This window comes from Cynoglossus semilaevis, chromosome 19 (assembly GCF_000523025.1).
Source record: "Cynoglossus semilaevis isolate Cse_v1.0 chromosome 19, Cse_v1.0, whole genome shotgun sequence".
NCBI lineage: Eukaryota > Metazoa > Chordata > Actinopteri > Pleuronectiformes > Cynoglossidae > Cynoglossus > Cynoglossus semilaevis.
The window spans coordinates 1368155-1393896 of NC_024325.1; the positions used below are offsets into that span (position 1 = coordinate 1368155).

Here is a 25742-nt window from a genome sequence, read left to right on the forward strand (position 1 = left end):
CGTTTTAACTTTAATTTACGCACGCTACATTTTAAAGGTGGTTCAGGAGCTGCTGCTTTACCCGGAACGTGCTTTTTATGCTTTAATTAGAGGAAGATAAACACTGCTGCGTCTTGGAATTTATTTCCCTTCTTGATGACTGTGTGAAGTTGATGTAAAGCAGCAGAAAACAAATGAAGTGAAGCAGATTTTAGGATGATCCTAATGTGTGTTTTTAAATAACATTTTGTCATCGTGTCAGATCATGGAGATAAACGGCCAGAACTTTGAGAACATCTCCTTCTCCAAAGCTGTGGACATCTTGCGAAACAACACGCACCTCTCTCTCACAGTCAAAACCAATATATTCGGTAAGCGAAAACTAAATGTTTCAGCTTTCAGCTGATGTCAGTTTTCATTATTCATATCAGTTTCTCCTTCTGTGCTCAGTCTTTAAAGAACTCCTCAGTCGGATCGTGCACGAGAAGAAGAACGGTGGCCCTCACATTCCCAAGATCCAGGAGAAAAAAGGCAACCGCTTCTCTATCGCTGACCTTCCCGGGGACATGGAGTTCGCCACGGACCATAAGAGCACCAGGAAGATGAAGGCTAACACGGTGTCGGGAGGACGCAACAAGATCAGGAAGATGCTGGAGAAGACGCGCTTCAGTATCCTGCCACCGAAACCATTCAGGTGAGAGGGTTTTGTGCAATCAGTGATCCTTGTGACGGTGCAAGTGGAAAACAAACAGCTTCCTGTGTCTGCTCTGTCACTGACTCACAGAGAGGAGATGATGTTTGTCTGAGGCTCTATGCTGCTTTCACACACCAGGCATACTGCTTATCGAGACACTACTACTAGAGCTGTGTACTCTATGTTCATTTCATCGAAGAAAATTAATCTCTAATTAAATAGGACGTTATAGCAAATGTGTGTCTGATAGGAAAATAAACGGCAGATATGAAGCCAGGAGCAGGGATACTCATTTTATCATTTTGTAATCAGTGTGGTAGGAAATAATGGACTGATTTTGCAGTTTTAAGTTGGATTGACTAAATTCGTTTTGATATTTCATCAACTAAACTAGACTAAAATGGTAAAAAAAAAAACACACTGACTGCCTTTTTATAAATAGAATCTACATTTAAATAGACTTTCCATTATGTCTCACTTTTTCTGGTTAAAACGGATCATTTGGACCATAATGTTTCAGTTTTTCCAGTAAAGTCTCTTCTTGTTTGTTCTGGTTTTTTTTTTTAGAAAAGATGATTTTCGCTTCACTATTTAAACTTATTAATCTGTTGTTCCACCAAGACGGAACTTCTTCCTCACTTCCGATGTGATTTGCATAGAGCAGGAGCTGAGATCGTCATCAAAATCCTCTTAAACATCATCGTTGTATCCATCCACAACAGGGTCCGCAACGCTTGGAAGTCATTTTAAAGATGAAAACTCCCCTTTAATATTCCACCCCTAACATGCTGATACAGGCCTAATTTCACTTCATCATTTTCTGCCTCTGTTGGCCTCATCGTACTGCATGACAGTGCCGAAGAGGGAATATGCTGTTCTTGCAGTGTGTGAACTTGCTCTCCATAAGCTCACACACACACACTTACACACAAATGCATGCAGGCATGCGTCACCAGCGGCCTCCAGCAGCCTCCAGTTGAAGTGATTATGTCTACAATGCCACACAGTTCACATCATAAACCGATTGTCCTCAGTGTGGCATCTGCGTTTCGCCGCCATCACAGGGCCATTGATCTGACTCAGCTCTCAGAAGCTCTTTCCCCGCGTTCAATGTATCGACCAAACAAGAGTTTTTAATGCTTTTGATTCTGCTCGGCGGCAGCGCTGAATACACGCTTTGATTCAAAGGAACTAATGGTCGATTAAAGAGACCGGAGATGAGATCATTGTGTGCGGTTGAACTCGGGACACAATAATTGGAGTTGGAATCACCTAGTGAGGAAAAATGCATTTTGGGCTGTGGTGTTTTAAGGACACTTTCTCAATAGGATGCCATTCCATGACTCATTCTGTAGGTGTTGGCCTCACTTGACCACGTCATGATATGCCCAATTAAATGTAATTAATTGTTCAATGATAAGCAGTGTTACTCGACTTGTCCGCCGTGGTACGTCTAAGTTGACATTGCGCTTTATTTCGGACCAAGATTTTATATGACAAGGACGCATTTAGTCCGCCGGTTTTTACTGCCTGGGCTCGTGCGTACACTGTTACACGCTCAATATTGACCAGCTGAGGTGATTTACTTTCTGCAGATTAGAAAGCAATGGACACAGGGCTCAGTCTCAGGTCCCTCGTGCCCGTGATTTAATGAGATGATGATAAAACGCCAGCTCCGGGGTCGCCCGGTGCTCTTTATTCCCTGCGTGTTGCGTTGACATATGTGTTGCGAACACGATTTAAATTACATGAGGTGTTTGTGAGTCTCAGAATTCATCGGTCAAGATGATCAGGTTTGGCTCTCCGCTCGCATTGTTGTCGCGAGAAGTGTCCGGGAAGACGAAGAGCTAGAGCTGAGATCACAAATTTGTGAGAAAGATTGAGTTTGGTAAGGATCGCAGAGGAAGAAGAAGTTGTGGTAAAGGAATATCCGGCTTTTGCTGCCTTTGAAATTACGGTGAATAATTGAGAGGTGACAGCGTACAAGTTTCGCAAACGAATACATCTGCATGAGTAATTCATGTTTTATAGGTAGGAGCACTTCTCTTTGTAATCAAGATGAAGATTACCACTCTAAAAAGGCTCATTAATTAGCTTGTGTTTTTATTTTTTACAGCTTTAACTGTTGAGCTTGGGTAGAAAAAAAAACATCTATCAAAGGTCTCTGAGAACAGAGCTTAAAATATTTCAGTACGTAGTTGCATTACCAAATAACAAATACTGTTAGTGAAGTTTAGGGACTTAACCAACTTGTCTATGGAGATATGAGTTCAAACTAGCAGAAACTTGTGATCCCTGTGTGTCTCCACGTCATCTTTCAAAATTAGGCTCGCTAGTTCAAAAGAAAAGAAGTTGCTCATTTTGCAATTTCCTTCCGCCAGTTGTTGATAAAAACACATGTGTGCACTCCAGACTGCTGCCATCATGTCTGTGTATATAAATGATGTCTGATCAGATCAAACCTACCTGGGTTATATTTACACTTGTGCCCAGTCCTGGCTGCTCAGCTCACAGCTTAATCATCCAAAAAAAAAAAGCTTTGCTTCTTGAGCTTTTCTTTTCAATCTTGTCTCTCTCCTGTTTGTCTCTGCTGCTTCAGGGGCCTGTTTGGGTAAGACCTCTTGTGCAACTAACTCGCCTTCCTCCAACCATTTGATTCAGTATCCATCTGCGCACAACACAACGCAGGCACACACTGTACACAACTGCTGACCTTCAGCAACGAGAACACAAGAAAAATTGTGCTACTCAGCCAAAAGGAAAAAATCATCGACATATGGGTTCATATTCATTAGCTTCTCATCACACGTTCGAAATGTGTTTGATCAAAACGTATTCTGCAAAATGTGTTTCACATCCAAAGAACGCAACGTAAAAAAGCCAAGCAAAGGTCAATGTGTTGATTAACACAGATAGAGGAAGTGGTCTTTTTTTAGCAGTCAGTCCAACTGAACACAAACTAAATGATTTTGGAAATTGGAAACAAAAAACAAAAACCACAAAAACATCTCTTTAGAAAGAGTATACTTTCTCTTTCCTTCCGTTTCTTCTCCATTCTTCTTAAGCTTCTTTTTGTGTCTCTTCTGAGTGAAACTGTCGTTGTGTAACGTTGTGTACTGTCACCGTAACCTTCTGTGAATGCCGTCCGTCGCTGTCGTTCTTGAAACCATGTCATGAGACGATGTTAGCTGTGGTACTGCTGCACATGACCGCTAGTGCTGGAAAATACTGATTTTTCAAACTGAAACTTTATTTCAAAAATAGTTGAATATTATTTTTTTTAACCACATCTCTTCCAATCCCTGTTTCCTCCCCTCCCTGGCCTCCCTCTTTAGTGACGGTGGAATGGGTCATTCTCAAGACGACAGCATTGTTGGGACCAAGCAGTGTCGTCACAGCGTGGCCATCATGCCCATCCCTGGGAACCTGTCGTCCAGCAGCCCTGACCTGCTGCAGCCTGCCACGAGCGTCCTTGACTTTTCTAACCCTGCAGGTAAGAAAGAAAAAAAAAACCCAATATCTTTTGCATTTTATCAGTGGTCACTTGGTCAATATTCTTCACCTCAGTTTTACAGTTTATTGTGTAGTACCACTACTGACCAACAGACGTCTGCAGCTCAATCACACACCCCAACTCTTTGGTATTTCCTAATAATCATACCTAAGCAGCAACAAATAATTTAAAAAAAAATAGAAATTATAGGTTGAAGCCATTGGTAGTAAAAGTGTACTTGAATCTGAAAAAAAATATTTTATTTTATTCCAAAAACCGGGATGAAAAACTGCAAAAAAGAGTAAAACAACAGGAAGTCGAAGGTGGAAAGGTGAGAACGTGTGGAAGACTGAAAATGTTTATTTTAGCAGCCATTTGTCACCGAGCCACACACTGTCCCTTAGTTGTGGGGCCATTCATCACAGGTGGCTGTGTTACATTAGTAAACACACACACACACTGACAGGTCCCCATTAATCAGCTATGATGTCATCAGCTCTCAAATTTCCCTCGTCATGTGTGATGCTGGACTACGATTGCTTTTTGAAGTAGACGATGCAACAGTGTCTTCATAGTCGGATATCTGGTGTCTGTCTTTTTAAGGGTTGATTTTGTCTTTGTACGTAATTGTGTAAGAATCGGTGACATGGGGGAAAAAAATCATATGCAATTTCCTCCTCATTCTCTATGAAGAAAAATGTCAATTGACTTTATTTGAAAATTGCAGAGATTTGCAATTTTTTCTTTTGCTTTCGTTTTTGCGTTTGACATCATGCCGTCCATCCTCCTCACTCAGTGGTTTCCAAAGAAGGATTAAAAATAATTTTTCAGCACTTTAGAGGAAAAGTTCAGTGGAGTTTTTTAAGCGATAGTTGTGATTGTGTGAAGAAGGGGTTTGGGAACCATGGACTTTTACCCATTCATAATTATAAAAACCAATCAAAGAAATTGTTCTTGGGCAAAGTAATCGTAATCTTGTGTGATTGCACATATTTTAAAGACATGTTACTGTTAATTGAAACTGTGTTGGATAAAGCCACGTCTTCTGTAGAAAACTAAAAGTGGCATAAATCTATTTTATTGTAGTTTGTCTTATGTTGACTATCCATGGACCTTTTTGTCTTTCCTGTGCCATCTTTTCAACCAGGCCAACTTTTCTTCTGAGAAATGCAAACAAATTAGATCTTTAATTTGCTCTTTGTTTTTTTTGTTTTGTTTTTTAACACGTTCACTTTCACCATATCACTGTAAGTCATTTAACTTCTCCTTCTTCAGGCTTCTTCTTTGCAGTGATCTTTAACAGTCATGCTCCCCTCTCGCATAAACTCGTCTCATAAACAGATTAAGACTCTGCTGGTCTTCCCTCTAATTTGTGTCATGTTGTTTCTCACCACTGTGTCACGGTTTATGCTGCACTCTTACTCCCTCGTTCACTCTGTTTTCTTTTCCTCCTCACTGCTCACAAGCCCTGGGACTGTACTGTGAGTATATATATATATTTAGAACCTCTATTATATATATATATAAACACACATGTGTATATATTCTTCCTGTAAATACATTATTATAGTTATTATACTTAGTTTTAATAGAGTTTTTTTGTGTTAAGCCCTTAATTCCCTCCTAACGCTCCAGTCCTGAGTGCTCTCCCAGCCTCCGTCATCTCCGGCCCTCCTCTTATCTGGATGCTTTCACTTGTGATTTATGTCTCCCAACTGTATGACGGAGAGACTGGGAGAAGCTTCGGCAAACGGTGGAGAAGTAAAGGAGACGGATAAGACGATGTGGGAAGTGTAGCCTCGCTCTGTAGTGCTGTGTCTGCAAAAACGCTACTCCCCGACTTCTCTGGTCTGAGCTGCTCTATAGCTGCTAGTTTGTCAACTGCTCTAATGTGAATGAATGTCAATGATACCTTGTTAAAAGGAGGGAATTGATTGGACGCCTGACTTCGGTGGGCGGAAGTGGCCGTCCTCCCGTGCGCAGGCTAGATTGCAGTTTGTCATCTCCCTCTGATCCCCGGATATGATCGCCAGATATTTAGCTGAGAGCTTCCCACACTCTAATCATAATTCACTGCTAATGAGACAAGAGGCATTACACTTCCACTCAGCCTTTCCTCCACCACACTACTGCACATAAACAAAACGGACCTCTGCGCCTGCAACTCCCATTTCAAAAGTCTGACAAAGTTGTTCTATTTCGGACTCTGGGAGTGGGTCTCTCTCCGCAGACTTGACCTTCAGTCGTCCTTAGTGCTAACGCCGTACATTCCACGTCAATATTTCTGACACTTTACAGTCTATAAGTCGGTCATTCGTCACTGCCACCGTGAGAGAAATCAATACGTGACCTTGTGTAAATCAGTAATTATAAATGCTGAGGAAAAAAAAAACATTTAAACGTGTTGTGTTGTTATGATCACTTGAGGATGAGGAGCATGTTGAGGAGCGCAACTGATGTGAGAGATTTGGTCCCTTTAGGGATTGGTAGTTGATATAGCACGACGTGTCAAGGTGGAGAAATTGGATTAGAAATCAATTCAGATAATGTGGCAAAGTAAAGATGGCGCGTGTGTCCGCAGGGAAATTTGTCACGGATCAGTGCCGCACCCCGGAGTCCTTTTACAGCAGCCGTAGAGTATGGCGATATTTGTATCGCGCACACATCGTAATAAAAGTTTATTAAAAAAAATAGCATAAAATGCGGTACAGTTGTTACTCTGCACTGTGCACGGATTAGACAAGGATAATAAAGTAGCTAATTGCTAATAGCTAGTTGAGGGTTGCAACCGTGGACAGTAGCTAAACAAAAAAGATAAAAAGCAATGACTGTGACAAAGACAAATATAATATATATATTGTATTCTATAGCAAGTATATGTGCTTTATAGCTGAGTTTTTTTAGCCTTGGATAATCCAAGATTTAGCAATAATTGCAGATCTGTCTATAAACAAACTTGACAACAAATAGACAAAGCCTGACAGGTGAAAATGTGTCCCTCTTAACTAATAATTTTTTTTCAGGTTTCGTCCCAGAACTTTAATGATCTAAAAATTAATTCCTGATTAATAACTCTTCCATGTAGAGCAAATGTATTTAAAAATGTATTTAGGCTGTTGAAAATCCTGACCCATCCCTGTTGTTAGCTCTGATTCACACAAACAAAAAAATCAGAACAAGATTGATAGTCAACGTTTACTCGAACTGTGTTGTTAATGGTTGTGCCTTTAGCTCATGTTGGCGTAATGTGCCGCCGCCGCCGTACTGATGATAACGCCGGCGTCTCTGCTTCTGTCAACACACAACTGCGCGTGCAATCGCATTTATGTGCTCCTGATGATCCTTCATGCATCGTATGCCTGGTTGAACAAATTATACACGCAACGCACGGTCATATTACAGTGTTGTGACAGCTTTATCTTTTGTGTTGGACTCCTATTGTCCATGACGGCGTTCATAATTCAACGGTTTAAACGTCTTTAGCTTCCTGCAGCTAATGGACTGTGCCCTCTGCCTTACACCAACCAAGTGACATTAATTCAGTCATGGGAAATGTTTGTGTTATGTAACCCACATCAAACGTCTATTATTGTTATATCTCTGTTTGTGGCTTTGCGCTTTCTCAAACCTAAACTTAACCTACCTGTGATTTGTCGCCCCTTCCCACTCTCAGACATCCCAGACCAGGTGATCCGTGTGTTCAAGGCCGACCAGCAGAGCTGCTACATCATCATCAGTAAGGACACCACTGCCAAGGACGTGGTCACGCATACCGTCAATGAATTCGGCCTCTTGGCAGCCCCCGAAAACTACTCGTTGTGTGAAGTGTCCGTCAGCCCCGAGGGCGTCATCAAGCAGCGTCGCCTGCCGGACCAGCTCTCCAAGCTGGCTGATCGAATCCAGCTCAACGGCAGGTAAGAAGCAGGAGAGGAACACCAGAGCCGAGTGTCGTAGTTCAGAAAAATGTGCTTCCAAGGGCCTGTTAGAATTGGCTGCTCACGTATTTGCCTCGGGGCTTACAAAGTGGTTGGAAGGAGCTTTTTTTGACAGTTATTCTGTCGGCGCTTGGCAACGGGGAAAATGCAGTAATAAACTTTGAGTAACAAAACATTTTTGAACAGAAAGCAACAAGGAATAAAACATAGTATTATAGAGTTTTTACTGTTTTTTTTTATTTTCTGCTATCTTTGCTGTTTTGTACCCTTAGCACAGGGGTGTCAAACATACGGCCCGCGGGCCGAAACTGGCCCACTAGGGCGTTCAATACGGCCCGCTTGATGAATTTTGAAAAATAAGAAAAATACACAACCACTTCACGTTCAAGATAGTTTTTGTAAAATTATATTTTATTAAATATGAATGAATAAATATCTAATATAGTTGTAGTTTTTTGCACGAGAAAACAAAATTTATTCTTATTTATAGTTAATTATGTTATAATTGTACTAGTCCGGCCCACCGGGAACCGAGTTGAGACATTTTTTTACCACTCACACACCGTCTTCAGGGTGAACTCGTATAACGCTGTGATTCCGAGCCGAGCCAGTCATGTTTAGTGTTTGTGCAGTGACGTAACTCTCCCCGAACGGCAGTTTTCAGTGCTTTTCTTGGGGGAAACAGGTGCAGTGATTTACTGAATTCACTTTCTCCAGCTATGCAGGGTTATAAATCATTTGCCTGAGTAAATGACTCTTGAGGTCCTGAGGACCAGAAGCCCTGCTCAGAAACACTATCCAGCTTTAGTTAATTCATAGATCAAGTATTTTTTGGAGGGGGAAACAAAAACCTGCAGTTGCTCTCTACGGGCTTTCATTTTATACCTTTAAAAAAAAAATTATATATATATTTTTTTCAACACAACAAAGAAATCCGACATCACCGCTCTTTGACAGTGCTTTGGTTGTATTTTATTGTATGTCAATTGTAAACATATACGTAAACACATTCTTTAGAGATCGGAATTTTTGGACAATTTGGCAACAACGAGCTTTCTAAATTGTCCTCTCCCTCCGTCTGGTGTCTTATCAGTCGCTCCCCAAGTAGGTTAACATAAATATTTCATCCTCTGTTCGAGGGCAGAGAGGCCTCAGCAGACACGATGGCATGTCTGGAATTATTCATTCACAGACTCAGACAGCCACCTCCCTCGGCGCAGGCACGTGCATTTACATACATACAAGTCTGTACATCCCGTTCCGACAGAAATAGCATTAATTTTGTAGGCGTGCATTTAAAATGGGTGAATCTATCCGACTTGGCTCTAACGTGAATGGACAAGCACGTTCCTTCATGTCGTGTGTGCCGGGGAAGAAGTGACGTTTCAGCGACGGGCTTAATAAAGACCATCTGTCCTGTTGGACGTAAGCGCTAACACGTTGACGGCCTGCCGTCGCGTTGACATATTTTAAACATATTCACATACACGTGTGCATGTGGTGTGTATTCGGCACGAGGGGATGTTAGGAACGGCCCACAGTTGCGTCTTTGTTACGTTTCTGTCTGCGCATCGTTCATGACAGACGGGGAGAAGAATAGAGGACACGTGTGGCAACTTATCCCTGAGCTTCACACACACACTCACACAACACCGACGCTTGTTTGGGATGGCTCAGTTCCAGTCACTTTGCTTCACCCAGGTCTACTTAGCACCGCTTTGATCTTCATTACTTAAATCTCCTCTTATTCCCTCTCACCTCCTCATCCCTCGTCTCCTCTTCCCTCGTCTTTTTGTGGCTCGTGTTCTCAGTTACCCGTCTCCTTTTCTCCCTCGTTGTTATTCCTTTTCTCCATTTCTATCCCTGCCTTTCATATCATTTTATTCCTTTTTAAAGCCTCGGGTCTCCTAAAGATTTTTAAATATATGTTGCATTGATTTGTTACAAAGGTAGATTAAATGTCAAACAATCCCTGAAGATTCTTTTTACCGTGCGTGTGTTTCAAAAAGCCAGACATGCCGCTGCTTGTGGATGGTTTTGGATTTTTTTTTTTGTTTCGTCTCTAAGTTCTTACATAAAGCTGCTGGAGTTCTCTTCTACAAAAGAAATCATTTTTCTGTTACCTCCTGTTGGCTCGGAGCCTTTTTACATCTCTTTACACTCTGTCCCCGGCGCTGGACGTATAAATAAAGCCGTGCACTAATCTTAAAGTACAATCAAAGCATGTCTTTGCTCTACAAACCAACTTTGAGTTTTTTGCCAGATATTTTGAAAGATGCACGAGTTAAAAAAAAATCTATGAGATTTTTTATTTTTTTTTGTCCACTCTACTGAGCATTACTTTGAAAGATGCACGAGTTGTATGTATGTATGCCTCTGTATGAGATTTTTTATTTTTTTTGTCCACTCTACTGAGCATTAAACGATGAAGTAGAACTTCTGATGCAGTTACTGTAGTTTTGTTTACTATCTGTGAAATTCACATACAGAAAAAAAAGTTTAATTATTTATGATATTCATTGAAGCTTTAGGCACGTGTCACAGCTTTTCAGTTATGTAGTAAGAGTTTAATTCCTCTTTGAGTGGTTTCACCATGTTTTATGTTCTTGACACAGAAAAACATTTTAAAAATAAGACACCCGAAATCTGTTAGAACATCGATGTGCATCATAAATAATGTGGTGACAAAAAGTACGTTCTTGTTTGTTTTTTTTTTGTCTTAGTGCTTTGCTGTTTTAATGGGTTTTTTTTTTAATATTCGTTATTCATAGTTGATTTTTGTTGATTTTTTTCTTAATGTTTTTTAATATATAAGGTATAGGTATATATAGGTATATATATACCAAAGTACCTATGTATATAGGTATATATATATACCTTGGATTTTCATTTCAAATGTACGTAGTTAAATAGCAAAGGATGTCACAATCAATTTGACTGCATTACGTTGTTGGTTTCTATACATTGTCTCCTTCCCCAAATAAAACACCCCAGTTCCTGGTTGACCTCTCTCTCACTTGTGTGTTTTCCCATAGGTACTACCTGAAAAACAACATGGAGACTGAGACACTGTGCTCAGACGAGGATGCCCAGGACCTCCTCAGAGAGAGCCAGATCTCTCTGCTGCAGCTCAGCACCATGGAGGTGGCCGCTCAGCTCTCCATGAGAGACTTTGAGCTCTTCAGAAATATCGAGTCCACAGAGTGAGTTCATTTAAACTTAAAACAAATTCAAACTTTGTTTGTTTGTTTTTTTGCTAATGAACTTCTCTGTCTTCCAGATATGTGGATGATTTATTCAAATTAGACTCCTCAGTGGGAAGCGGTAATCTGAAGCAGTTTGAGGAGGTGATAAACCAGGAGACCTTCTGGGTCGCCACGGAGATCCTAAAAGAGCCCAACACCCTGAAGAGGATGAAGACCATCAAGCATTTCATCAAGATCGCCCTGCACTGCAGAGAATGCAAAAACTTCAACTCCATGTTTGCGATCATCAGGTGAGCTGCGTGTGTGTGTGTGAGTGAGTGATAGTAGTGAGCCTGGATACCATTTCCCGTGGCAGCGTATGTACCAAACGAACCTCCTCAAGAGAATCGGTCTTGACAAACAGCATCATACATACACACACACACACACAGCCCTGCCAGATGACATCAGTCCTGACTCCTCCGAACTGCACAAAGAAATACTTTTATACTATAACTATAACTACTACTGCAGGGCTCAGCAGCTATATTTGTACGGGGTGCAAAATTATTCTTGACAGACAGTTTTGTAAAATAAAAATCACATTTTTGTCTAATATTATTACGTGATGTTTAGGATACTGATATTTATTTAAGTCTCAGTTGTTGGTTTTTCTGTTGCTTTTGTAGTGGAGACCAGGTGATATTTTCTACTTTTTTACATGGTTAAGGTGCATAATTGGTCCATCAGCTAAATTGAGCAGGTTAGATGATCAGAATAAAGCTCTTACATCTGTATTTCTCAAATAGTGGGGCGGGCCCCCTGGGTGGTACGATGGGGTGCCAGGTGGTGGGGGGGCTTCCAGTGGAATATGGGCCGCTGGACATAAGTGTACCACTGCTGTAATGCATGAACGATAACAATCCTCCAGTCACTAGGTGGCAGCAACACATACAGATAAAAATATTGCAAAAAATGGTCTTACATCAACCTGTGTATTCATAGATACCAAACCATAGCCTGTTACACGTTCCCTCGTTGCTAAGGTTGCTAATGGCAGCTGTGTCAGCAGCATGTTGAGTTGAAGTTTCCACAAACAAACACAGTAGCGACAGATGCGGTATCTGCCTTCCTCCCTTCTTAGCAACAGGTTAACACGTTGAACGTCAGTTACAACAGCAGCTGTAATTACAGGCCAGTCCGACCGCCCGTGTCTTAGACGCTGAGACTCTCTTCAACTCTTGCGAATCTCAGGCGTTTCAGCGTCGGCTCCGACAACAAAGCCCTGCTGGCTAATTAGCCGTACCTGCTGTGCACCTGTCACCTCTGCCTGCACATTTGTCCTCCTTTTCTCTCCACCCTAGCCTAGATATTTCACAAACTCACTTTTGTTCTCGCTCCTCTGCCACAGCGGTCTGAACTTGGCACCAGTGGCACGGCTGCGCAGCTCGTGGGAGAAGCTGCCCAGTAAGTATGAGAAGCTGTTCGGGGACCTGCAGGACGTCTTTGACCCGTCCAGGAACATGGCCAAATACCGCAACATCCTGAGCAGCCAGAGCATGCAGCCTCCCATCATTCCCCTCTTCCCAGTGGTCAAGAAGGACCTCACCTTTTTACATGAAGGTAAAACTAGTTATGCGACTAGAATGAGACATTATCCTGAGTTTAGAGTTTTGACTCGTCGTCCTTTTCAGTTTGACGCGGCACTTCCTCTGTCTTGCGAGGGCCAGTTTCAGACTCCTGTTGTGTACAGTTTACTTCCGCTAAGGACTTCCCTTTCTTCCCTTTTCTTTGACAAACCAAAAAAAGCTGTACCTTCAAAGGTTGTCTATTAAAAGTACTGATGTCGAAATAAGTTTTTCAGACTGCAAAAAACTGAAAGCATAAATAAATTATGTCACAGGCGACATTGACAGCTGTCTTCACACTTACTGTTTTTGTGTGTTTGTGTGTTCGTCCTTCCAGGCAATGACTCCAGCGTAGATGGTCTTGTGAATTTTGAAAAGCTCAGGATGATCGCTAAGGAGATCAGACACGTGGTGCGGATGACCTCCGCCAACATGGACCCAGCTCTGATGTTCAGACAGAGGTTGGTTGTTCAGTTACTACACATACAAATACATTTTTTTTTTTTATTGAAGCGAATCCTTCTTTAAGACTCAAGTTCAAGGCTTCAAGTTATGTGGTTTTAACAGTGTGTTATTTTTGTAATACTATATTAAAATTAGCACTTTTTAAATTTTCATCCTTAGGTTTTCACTGAAATCTCAGTACTTAAAGTATTTTATGTAGGTGACATTGAAATGCTGCAAGTGAAACCTTATTCTTGTCAGTGAGTTTACTTCACTGGAAAGAACACGGAAAGTTTGCGTCTTCAAAACTGTATATCGGTAGCTTATTACAACTTGGGAAAATTCTCAAAAAAATTTTTTTAGGTGTGTAGAAAGTCCGACGTTGCAAAACAGAAACCGAAATTCTAAATATGGTCAAAAGAGGAAACAGTGCACCACACCTTTACCAGCAGACCTGAATCCTCCACCTACTGAGCAGGATCAGACCTGCAGGAGCTAAAGTTCAATCAATCTCCATCCACTTCCTGTCTGCCTCATGACTCTTGGTGTTCTTTTCCATTGCATTCCTCTGCTGGGATGTAACTGCATAATTACCCAAGGCATGGATCGCCTGGAAGTGAGGGAGAATTGATGCCAACTGCAGCGTAGTCGTTTTATCGCTCCATGTTTTTCTTTTTTGTGTGTGTGTTTCTCCGTGTGTCACTGCTGCAGAGCATGGCCGCCCCCTGCAGACACTCTCTTCATACTGCAAGCTCATGATAGCTTGAGCCTAGAAATATAAGACTAAAGTCTTATGTTATTTTGTATTAGGTTTTTTTTGGGTTTTTTTTTTTTGACAAAATGTAAATATTTTATTCTGGACTGTGTAAATATTTTTTTGAAGAAAAACTGCGTAACAAGCACAAAGTCACAGCACACTTTCATATGGGGAGATGTCCCACGTCAGGTGTCCTCACATGTCCGATCATCTGCTGTTTGCGGCGTCATGGCATCAACATAGTCTTGTCTCCACCCCCCTCACCCCCTGACCCCTTGATCTTGTCTTTAAATCACGCTTCAATATTCACGCTTCTTGCTTGCAGGAAGAAGAGGTGGAAGAGTTTAGGGTAAGTTGGTGCTGGTACCGGTTTCATCCTGTTTTAATCCGGACCAGCAGGAAAAAAAAAAATCCACCCTGCATCCCCACCACCATTAAATACCGCATGTTCCCTTCATCATATGTCCGAGTGTCCCCATATTATGCTTGTTCTGCCTGTGCGTGTCTAACCCATTCATTTGCAGTGAGTTTACACTGACTGAACCAAACCGACGTCCATCACTGACTCATATGGATACGTGTTTAACCTCTTAGCATATATATACTGTATAGCAATATATTTTTTTATTTTTTTATTTTAATTAATATACAAGTTCAGTTGAGAGCATTTTTACTATTTTCCCAAACCATTAAAAACAAACAAAAAATGAAGCAATACACAACAACTCTACGGTCAGTCAGCTACCTTTATTGAAGTATACATTTCATTTCTACAGCTGTTTAGGTTTTAAAAATAACAAATAAAAATAATTAAAAATCTTTCAACTTAAAACACTTTTAAATTATTTCACTCAGATGAATTGTCTTGAGTTGCTAATAGCATAGACCCAGGTCTTGCAAAGCTCTCAGTTACAACTAAATTATAGCTGTCAAAATTAACCTTTTCACGACATTAACTAAAATGTAAAACAATTAACCAGATTAAAAATTGTTTGCATTTTAACACGTGGGCAGAGTGACGCGCTCCAGTAATTCCGCTGTGCTTTCCCCAGTCGTTGCTCTGATACACGCGTTGTTATTTGCACGGACTGTGGGAAAAAGTTTCACTGAAAAACTTCAGGCTTCAAATGCCATCTCAACGACCATTAGGTGTTAGTTGAGGCTTCATCTTCGGGTGAGAAGTTGAAGACTCGGCTTGAGAGTCTGACCGAGTGTTAGGAAGTCAGTGAGGCTACGGCTGATGAGCTACAGTTTGAGTTTTAGTTTTGCATATTTTTTTGGCATTTTTTCATGTAAATACTTCCATGATTTGCATTAGTCACAAATACAGGGGTGAAACACATACTGTACATCTACCTGCTGCTACTTGTCCTTCTGTTCCAGCAATATATAAAAAATAAAAAGTTGTGAAATACGGGAATGTTGATTTATCTCAATTAATCGTGATTAATTGAGATAAATCCACAGCTACCCTGCTATAATCTGATTAAAAACTCCCTTAAAAAAGGCCTGAAATGAAACCAGCCATTTAGTAAGTTAAACTAAAGTTAACATGTTGACAGTTAACATGTTGACAGTTACCATGTCACCTGTTATATTACTGCTTGTTTATGCCTGCCTCCTGACATACAGAAATATTCCACACAGCCGATTGCGTGCATCTTGTTCCTGACTCCGTTCGGCCTCCATCTGATAGAATATTCTGCTGCTCTGTGAAGCATGGCTCACCCACAACAACTGCCTCCCCTCCCAGTTGCATGGTTTTTTTTTCCTCTAAATGACATGCTCCAACGCAAAACACATTCACAGATGTGACATCAGAGGACGTATGTGCTTTGCTTTGTCGACGTCTACCGTAGATAATTTATTCTTCCTCACTCTTCCTTTCCTTTCTCAGGTCTTTGAGTCAGGGCAGCACCAACTCCAACATGCTGGACGTGCAGGGAGGCGCCCACAAGAAGCGAGTCCGCCGCAGCTCGCTCCTCAACGCCAAGAAGCTGTATGAGGACGCACAGATGGCCCGGAAGGTGAAGCAGTACCTGTCCAACCTCGTGGTGGAGTCGGACGAGGAGAAACATCAGATTATGTCCCTGCAGTGTGAGCCGGCCTACAGCACCTGTGAGTAACAGCGCCATCACGTGTACATAGTATCTTGTGATTCCCAAAATGTATTAGAGGCGTAAATACAGATGAAAATGACATGGAACTTGTTCTGACAAACAGATGATTTTAGTATTACTGCAAATACTTTTATATATTTATAATCAAGATACGTTTGTTTACACCACAGTATTGATTTTGGAGTAATTCTTATAAAATAAAATGGTGCAAATTAAATTTTAAAATGCAACCCATCATCATGCTCTAGTAGCTGAATAGCTGATTATTGTCTTACACTGCCCCCTAGTGTATAAAAAGTATCCTTCTTTAAAATGCATTCCAACGTGAATGTAATAATGAAACTTCAATTAATCGTAAAATGAAAGATGATTGTAAGTTTTAGCATCAAAACAACCAACTTTTTTTTTGTTGCATTTTTCTCATCTTTCCTACGGCTGTAGTGTCTAAGAACTTGAGTGAGAGACGATCCACCAAGTCTGACATGTCACCGGTGTCTCTGCGGTCGGCTCTGCCCTCGTCCAAAACGCAGAACAGGGTTTCACAAGTCCTCCAAGTCCAGGTCCCACTGAACCCACTGAGAAAGAAGAGCACAGCCAAGGACATCGGCACGCCCAGTGAGTACACCTCTCTATTAGCATAGAAATAAAAACTTCTTCTCAGATGGTGAAATACTTAAAATATTTTTTTAATAATTTGGAAAATATCCATTACATTTCCAGGCTTCTTTTGGATGAGTAAACTTCTTCTTTTTTTTTTTTTTTTGCTTCTACAGACTCCAACTCTCCTCAGGTTGTAAAGAAACCTCCTGTGAGCTCCTCAGAGGAGTGGAGCTCCAAGCGACCATCTGATGACACTGTCTCCACCGTCTCCTCTCTTCACTCCAGCCCCACGCCATCACCACAGGGTTCCCCACGGAAAGGTTTGGAGCTTTGCCATTAACCCTGTTATTTATTTATCACAGAAAAATACAATTATAAAATGAGTAATAAATTAATAAATCAAAAATGTCTCAGTAGGTGTGGCCAAGTCCCAGACCTCCAGCCAGATGAACCTGTCGGGGTCGTCGTCATCCCTGACCAGTGAAGCCAGCACAAAGGCCGGCACCGTCAGCCTGCGCAGCTACGGCATAGGTGGGGCTTTTCTTCACAAGAAGATGTTGCAATTGACCCGTCGTCAGAGCAGGAAGGGAGAGGAGCAAGGAGATAAAGAGAAGGAGGAAGAGAAAATAACTACAATGGAGAGGGAGGAAAGGTTGGAAAAGGCAGAGGAGGTTCTGTGTCCAGAGCAACAAAGAGGGACAAGGCTGATACTGCAGAGGGCAAGAGCAGGATGTCCTGCAGAGAAAAGGGCAGGTTCACGTGAGGTGCAACTAGTAATCCCCCCCGAGGCTCGACCCACTCACTCGCAGCCTAAGCTGTTGTTGAGAGTGAGATCCTCAGAGTCTCCCATCAGGAAAGGGCTGATGTCATGGTTCAGGATAAAAAGAGAGAGGAGTGAGTCCAGGGAGAGGCCAGACTTGGAGACACCTCAGGATGAGAGACTGAGACAGGCAGGGAAGAGAAGCAGGAGGTCGCGTAGTCCCAACACCTTCCTCTGGCTCTGCGGGGCCAGGAGAGGGAGAACAGAAGAAGACTGAGTTGAAACTGTGACGAGAGAGAACGTCTCTTTCTAGTTGATAAAAAAAAAAAAAAAAACGTTTTTCAGTTGAGGTGAAGTCAGCTCTTGTCCGACACGAAAAAAAAAAAAAAAATTAGTTTGATTTCTTGTAAAAATCTTGTTTGTTTGTTAAACAGATTTAACTTAATTTGAATGTTTTAAAGTAGTGAATGTGTTTTTGTTTTTTTTTAACCAGGACAGCATGACCTGTGAAGTGACTCCTGTTGATGCCATTTTTTTTTAGTTTTCCTGCCGTTGCAGGAAATGGTAATTCAGTTCAATCTTGTTAGGTAAAGTTCCCTTTGTAAGCCTGTGTTCCTTAGAGCACGTGTTCTCGGAGTGCAGGGAGGACCCTCTTTTGAGGTTATGCGTTCTCGGAGTGCAGGGCAGGGAGGACCCTCTTTTGAGGTTATGAAGCTATGACATGCTGCTGCGTGCAGGGTGCACCAGGACAAATTATTTCCAACGGACGTTTTCAACATGTTAATTTTATTTCCTCTGTTTGATGAGGATCGTCAAACAGGATCGTCCTTTTGTTTAAGTTATAGTGTTTAAAAATCAGTGACGTTTTTCTAGCAATAACTGTGGATGTGTCCATGTAGGGAGGCAGGACAATACAGTCTACAGTAGGTGGCGCTGCATAAAACACTGCCTTGTAGTTATATCTCTCTGAACTTTTTATGTCTTCACGTTGTGTCAAAAATTATACAGGTAATTTTGGAAAATACTTCGAGATGTACTTTGTAGCCATCGAGTTTGAGGCTTTTTTTTCTCAACAGTTCTATTGTCACAATTTCATAAGTAAAGCTTTTTTTTTATTGCAACCGCTTGATTTCATGCTTTTGCAGTGTGCTTCAGGTAAACGACTTCCTTGTTTAAATCATTTTAAAATCTTTACTCAATGTTTCTTTTCAAAAACGTCTCCCTTTTTTAAAAATTTTAAAATAAATTCCTACAACTGTGTTCTCCATCCCCTCTGTGCAGGTTATCCTCTCCTACCTCCTGGTAAAGCCGACAACCTGTCTGACTCCAGCCACAGTGAGATCTCCTCCCGCTCCAGTATCTGTTCGGTGGACTCCGTACCGGCTCCCGGTCTCGATGATCGGTGTAACAGCAGCAACAGCAGAACCAGCGCAGCTGCTGCCAACGTCGCTGCTACGTCCACAGCAGCTGCTGCAGGTGCGGACGGCACGGCAGGGATGCACACACATTCGAATGCTGACCACAGTCAGCCCAGTACAAGGTAAGTCACTTTTTTAATCTGATACGATCACTCCAGTGTGACTCCGTACCATTTCACAAAAATACAGATGGTGGATTCTCCACATCAGATTTTTCTGATCTATTTAAGTGGAACACTTTTTGGAGTTTGACAACGGAGAGTCAGGATGAACTGACAGCAGAGCAACAGAACGAGAAGCTGCAAAAAAAAAAAAAAAAAAAACGGTAAAAAAAACAAAACAATACTAACAACAGTTTTAGAACCGGTAGATAAAATGTTTTAACCCCTTTGGGGGCAGTTATTTACTGGCCGTGTCGGCGTGGAGTTTATGTGCCTGACTGACCTGATAATCACAGAATACGGACCACACACAGTTGAGCAGCCCTTGCCTTAAATACAACAAGGAATCACTAGAGAAATTACGTTCCTTTGGTTCAAACATAATTCTGTAGTTTTAGGAATTAAAAATACAAAGTCCATTGGAAAGAATTTCTCCAGTCTCGTGCACCGTCTGCTGCTCCAGCACCCTCCCCACAGCTGCGGTCCAAATTGGGCCTTTCCTCATTAAAACAGGAAGACATAAAACACACAGGTTGTTTTACGAGTGTCTCCCATTTACTGCTCTTTTCTCTCCTCTGTCTGTGTTCACCTTAATCTGTAATCTGGCGGAGTAAACTGCAGCCTTGTTTGGTCTGCAGCGGGTTTATCTTTTTTAATCTGATACGATCACTCCAGTGTGACTCCGTACCATTTCACAAAAATACAGATGGTGGATTCTCCACATCAGATTTTTCTGATCTATTTAAGTGGAACACTTTTTGGAGTTTGACAACGGAGAGTCAGGATGAACTGACAGCAGAGCAGCAGAACGAGAAGCTGCAAAAAAAAAAAAAAAAAAAGACTGTACAAGAAGCATATCCCCCCCAAACAGACACATCTGCAGCTACAACAGAAAACAAGTAAAAAAAAAGAAAAAAGTTTTTCAGATATTCACTTCTTAGAGTTTTAGACAGTGCTGTCAGTGCAGTATTTTCCGTGACGGGCCCTTATTCTGCTCTGCAGGAGAATTCAGAGATGCAATTTGGATTGAGATGGTAGATTATTTGTTAAAATTATATTCAGTTTTATAAAATATTAGATCATTCTTAAAACACGTGACCCCATTACTATAAAAATATTTGTTTTTAAAAAATATATCCAGTAGATCTTAGTGTCAAATAACATTTTTCATATAATAAAAATAAATTTGAAAAATAAAGAAAACTAATAAGATAATTTATAAAAAAACATTTATTGTATTATTTATTTTAATTGTGACATGTAAAGACAGAGATCACATGTGCAATTTTCTAATATTTATTCAGTGCACTGCAGCCTTGTTTCGTCTGCAGTGGGTTTATTGTGCTTTCATAAGAGAGCTCTTTCAATCTTGTAAAAAACAAAACAAAAACATAAACATAAAATATCCAGCAACACATTAATGAAGCTGCTTCTCTCGTATTGTTTCACCTCCAAAGCGTCGCTGTGTAAACTGACTCTGTTTCATAAAATTGTGTCCACAATTTGTCCACTGAGCAGTTTTATTCCCCTGGGAAGAAACCGTGACGATGAAACAAACTGCTCAATATTGAAATTGAATTTATTCATTATTTAAAAAATCAGGACGCAAAGATTAGTGACACTGTCAGAATGTGGATATGGAGGATAAATGTTTATAACTTTTTTTTAAAATGCCTTTGAAGCACTTCTGAGTATTCTTAATGCTGTAGAATCTGTAATTTATTTTCCGGTTGGCCGGAATTAGCCGTTACTTTGGACCGGTAATAACGCGTCATCATTAACATTTTCTAAATAAAACATCTTTCAGACTTTATTCTGTTAGCATCAGAGTCTGAATGACCTGTTGTTTTAAAACACTGTCAGATTATCTTTAATTTAAAAAAAAAATCAAAGAGATATGACTGGATTTCTTTTTGAATGAAGTCAATTTGTAAAACTGAAGTACAGTTTTTCACTATGTCCCACTGCGGCCTGGTACCAAATGACCTACGGACCGGCACTGGTCCCTGAACCGGGGATTGGGGACAAAAACAAATCTATTTACGGCTAATCTCAGCTATTTTTTTTCTTTTTTCGCTCTAGTTCCTCATCGTCTGCACGCGGATACGTGACGCGCGGCTCCACCTTCACCTCCTCCATCTCAGCCGAGGAGCTGACACCAGACCAAACCTCTCTGGACTCTGTAGCCGACAGCGGTCGTGGCAGCTGGACATCCTGCTCCTCCAACTCCCACGACTCCTTCCAGTGCCTGCCCGCCTCCTCATGTCGGCCCTGGGACCACGGTATTCACGGACACCCGTCGCTTGCCCTGCAGCACGCCCACTTGGGCGGCTTCAAGCACACTCAGTTAACCGGACCGATCGCAGAGGTGGACAGTGTGGGTCACGCGTGGGCTAACGATGCTGCTGCCAAACAGAACCTCAGGGGTTCTGGCTCTGACGTGTCCAATCAGTCACGGCAGAGCTGGGCGTCGTCCAGCTCGCTGTCGGACACTTACGAGGGTAATTACGGGACGGTGAAACGGCGGAACACCTCAGAGAGGACCTCCTCACCGAGCAACGAGGAAGAGGGCCAAAGCACGGACGCTGCCTACAAAACAGTGACGTCAAGCACAGAGAAGGGCCTAATAGGTGAGGGGATGAGTGGCGGGTTATATTCCCTGTAAATTCCAAGCAAGCCACACACGAGTATACGCAGTATGTGTCTTATTTTTATTTTATTTTTGTAACGATAAACAACTTTATAAAGCCTTGTTTACAGCCGCTGCTAAAATAGAATAATAAAATAAAAAGAACAAGTACAGGAATGGACGTATAACAAAGCCTTTTGGCTTAAACTGACCATAGTGTTAGTAAAGATAGTAACTCACGCTTAAATATATTGACTAAAACATATATTATTATGTTATTATATATTATATTATTATTATATATAGTTAGAAAATCGAAAATATTTCCCTCATAAATGTTACTTGGTAGTATCTGTAATCATTAGTTTCATGTCTGGTTTCTGCTGCACCCATTCATCTTTTTTTACATTCAAGTTTAAACATTATTTTTGCATGTACTGTTGAATATTTTGTTGAACACCACAACGATTTCATTTATTTCCATGATTATAATTTATCCCCCCTTTTTCTTTTCACCTTATCACCCTACACAACTCCTCCTTTACTCCTCCACCCTCCACCTTTCCATTCCATCCTTTCCTCTTTTTTTTCCCCACCCACACCTCCATCCAGTGTACTGTATCACCTCTCCTTCTAAGGATGAGCGTTTTCGTGCTCCCCCTCCCACCCCTCCAGGCTACCAGGGTCTGGCTCTGGGGGATCTGGGCCTACCGGACGGTGTAGTGGGTGGTAGTCCTGGAAGTCACCTACCTAGGCCTCCTCACCTCAAACCTCCAGAATACAGCGTGGCCCTGCAGAGGAGCAAACTCCTACAGAATCCCGGAGGGGCCGGCAATCTGGCTGACACACGGAGAATGGCCGGGAACCACCACTTGAACCACCAGGATGCACGGACGCCGGTGTCCGCGCAGAGCTACTCCAGACCATCCAGCATCTGCCTCGTACCACAGGAGCTGGCGGACAGTGAGGATGGTACGTTGTTGTAGGATCAATATCCTGGGTTATAATGGTGATGGTGATGATTCATTCAGTTGCATTTTGTTAGTAATTAGAGAGAGATATATGTCAAAAACTGCATGTCAGCATGTTCGGTAAATAATATGAAATACTTGAGGGATTTACAGAAAAAGGAAAGATTTTCAGATTTGCAATTTTTCAGATCTGAATGAAAAAAAAAATAGGCGAAACTTCACATTACATTAATAAAAAGTTGACCGGCGCAGATACCACTTTCTGATAAACATCTGCAAACAAAGGAAATGCAGCGAGTTGATGAGACAGTGTTATTGATGTTGAAAACACTGAACCTTTCATCATCCTCATCAGTCATCCAGCATGGCCAGTCAGACAGTGATCTGTCCAAACAACACATTATTAAATAACTGACACTATTTTTTTCAAGACAAACTAATTATTCAGCGTCTCAAAAAAAAAGTTAAAAAATAATGAAAAACCAAAAATGATTTTCTGTCCTTCAAAGTCAAACTAACAATACTTTGTCCTTTTTGTCTTTCTCAGATGAACAGGTTTCAGCAGTGTAGAGATGCTGCCACCTCTGTCTCACACATACTCACTCACACACACGTCACTCAAGGACCAGGTCCTCACTGTGGCTCAGAGCACATTTGTCTCCAACCCTGCCTCACTGTATCCATGGTGTTGGTCTCATCATTAACAATGTGGATTATAAAGCACCTCTGGACCAGAGCGGTGGTTCGTACTCCTAACTCCTCCTCTAACTCGTGCACCACTGTTTCTTTAACGACGTGTCACACAACAAAGAAGAAAAGTGAGATTTTTACAGACTTCTTAAATGTAGTGTGATGGAGTTAAAAGAATCCCGCAGTTGATGGACGACAAAAAACAAAAAAAAGACGGGATTCCTCCTGAAAAGAGCTCAGCGTCACCATGTACCTCCATTCTGTTGAGATGCCTAATGATTTTTTTTTTTACCATGTACAGTGATTTCTTTGTGTAACTTTTTTTATGTGCATCTTAAAGCTCTGCAAAGTTTTTTTTTTAAGCAAAGAGGACAGGAAACAAGTACAACAATCAAAGATTAGATTCATACTAGATGAATGTAAATTAACTTCTAAATTTCTTCTACTTATAAATAACGTTGATGTTTTCCTTTCACAAGGGCAACGTCAGATCATAGCCGCAAACTAAAAAACTATTACGCAGCCTAATGAAAATACCACTCGAGAGGGCAACGGCAGTCTTCGGGAAACATGCGAGGGTAAGTCAAAAGTAATAAGACAAAAAATTATTATTATTATTATTTTTTTAAATAATGAAGCTTGTTTTCAATGTTTTCTTCTGACCTAGGTCACGAAACTGAAATTGAGTTCCTTTCAAATTTTAAAATGTATTTTTTTTGTCACTCTACAGATGGCGCTAGACTAAAACCAATTTCCATTTAAGCTCCTCTGATTTTTAAGTTGATTTTTTTTTGTACGATTAAAACCTAACAAGTTGACAAAATATAATGATAAAACTTGTCAAAGCCGTCCTAGACACCTGAGAGGAACAGAACATCCTTCTTAAAACCTTTTGACTTGCCCTTGTATTTCCTACTTCCTCTTTGGAAGTGAAGAGAACAGAAATCAAATCAAATTAGTGAAAGAGTGCGCATGTTTGTCTTTGACACTTAAAATTTGACATTTGTTGAGCTTTAAAGACAGAAAAAGGACAAACTCGGTGTCTCTTCTCTCCGCTGTTGATCGTTCTGATTTGAGGTACTCTGGCGGCACGCTGCCTCCTGCATCTCCTATAAACAAACAAACATCCTCTAACTTGTTTTTTAACGAGCAGAAGAACAAACGTCTCGCTGCTTCCCGAGCAGTCAAAGTGCGTCATTATTTTATTGTAATTGCTCTGACGGGGGGAAAAAAAGGAAAAAAAAAAGGAAATCAGCTCCACACAGAAACACACACAAAATAACTTTTCTGCATCAACACAAAAGGCAGTGTTTACACATACGCGTTCACGTTTTGTTTACATCCTTTATCGATTCATATAAGCCAAATGTTAGAGTAGAATTCCACAGGTTTCGTCTGACCTTGTAAATACGTCTGTGATGCTGATGCAGCATGAGCTTCCACTGCATGCTCACAGTGTTTGCTCCTCATCCCTCTTTATGGCTGCCTCCTTATGTACAAGTTTGTTTTATGGTGTATTTTTTAAATGCTTCCCTACCCGCGGTTCATTGTGCAGTTTGTAAAATATTTAAAAGGATGTACAGGAGAACGGCTTGAAAATATTTTTGTTGATATTTTTTTAAAGGAGACAAAATGGATTTTTATTTGTTCTGCAGCGGTAGCTGCGACTGGAACTTTTCTCCTTTTGCTGTCTTCTCTGCGCTTTTTTCCTTCTTTTTTGTGTGTGTCCTGTTTATGATATAAATTAATGCTGTTAATGGACATGTATAGATGAGAGAAAAGAATACTATATTAATGATATTTTTAAATATATTTTTTTTGTTTTCAACAGAGTAGTAGGCTGTGATTGTCCCCTTTTGTTTTTTTGGGGGACCGGAGTCTGTAGAGTTTTTTTTTTTGCTCTTGTGTGCCTCTGTTGTTGTTGGTGCCATTTCTGATATGTCTATAAGAGAAATTGCTGCTGTGTTTTGGGATATGAGTGTGTGTATGCGTGCGTGTGTGTGTGCATGTGTGTGTGTGTTATAGAACTATATTTGCCAGTATGGGATCAACACTGCTGGTTTGATTCAGTCTGGGTGTATAGCACATAAGGAAAGACTCAGAAGTCCTACTCAATAAAAAAGCCCGTCTTACTGTGGCGCTTTGGTGACCCTCAAGGCACAAAGCTCGGCCCCTTGTGGTTCTGTTTTAGTTTCCTTGGCACAATCGTTCGAGCTCAGATCAGACCATTAAAGGAGAGTTGTTTGAGGCTCTTTTACTTTGGTGTTCCCTCATTTCA

General features: G+C 41.1%; 1 protein-coding gene across 7 annotated transcripts in view; it reads left to right on the plus strand.

Annotated features, from left to right (window-relative positions):
• Positions 1–24685, plus strand: part of rapgef6 (Rap guanine nucleotide exchange factor (GEF) 6) — a 92489-nt gene extending 67804 nt beyond the window's left edge. For 3 of the 7 annotated variants that reach the window (XM_025065812.1, XM_025065813.1, XM_025065809.1), the window contains 17 exons: positions 242–350; positions 430–673; positions 4009–4166; positions 7840–8080; positions 11137–11304; positions 11382–11597; positions 12698–12909; positions 13252–13375; positions 14441–14464; positions 16013–16233; positions 16677–16850; positions 17009–17155; positions 17250–17366; positions 18877–19135; positions 21257–21804; positions 22416–22775; positions 23322–24685. In XM_025065812.1, coding sequence (XP_024921580.1) covers positions 242–350; positions 430–673; positions 4009–4166; positions 7840–8080; positions 11137–11304; positions 11382–11597; positions 12698–12909; positions 13252–13375; positions 14441–14464; positions 16013–16233; positions 16677–16850; positions 17009–17155; positions 17250–17366; positions 18877–19135; positions 21257–21804; positions 22416–22775; positions 23322–23344 — 3345 coding nt within the window. In that variant the 3' untranslated portion in view covers positions 23345–24685. The remainder of the gene's footprint in view (positions 1–241; positions 351–429; positions 674–4008; positions 4167–7839; positions 8081–11136; positions 11305–11381; positions 11598–12697; positions 12910–13251; positions 13376–14440; positions 14465–16012; positions 16234–16676; positions 16851–17008; positions 17156–17249; positions 17367–18876; positions 19136–21256; positions 21805–22415; positions 22776–23321) is intronic. The other 4 variants (XM_008332209.3, XM_025065811.1, XR_003052962.1 and 1 more) reach the window with 3 other exon arrangements.
• Positions 24686–25742: the final 1057 nt, after the last annotated feature.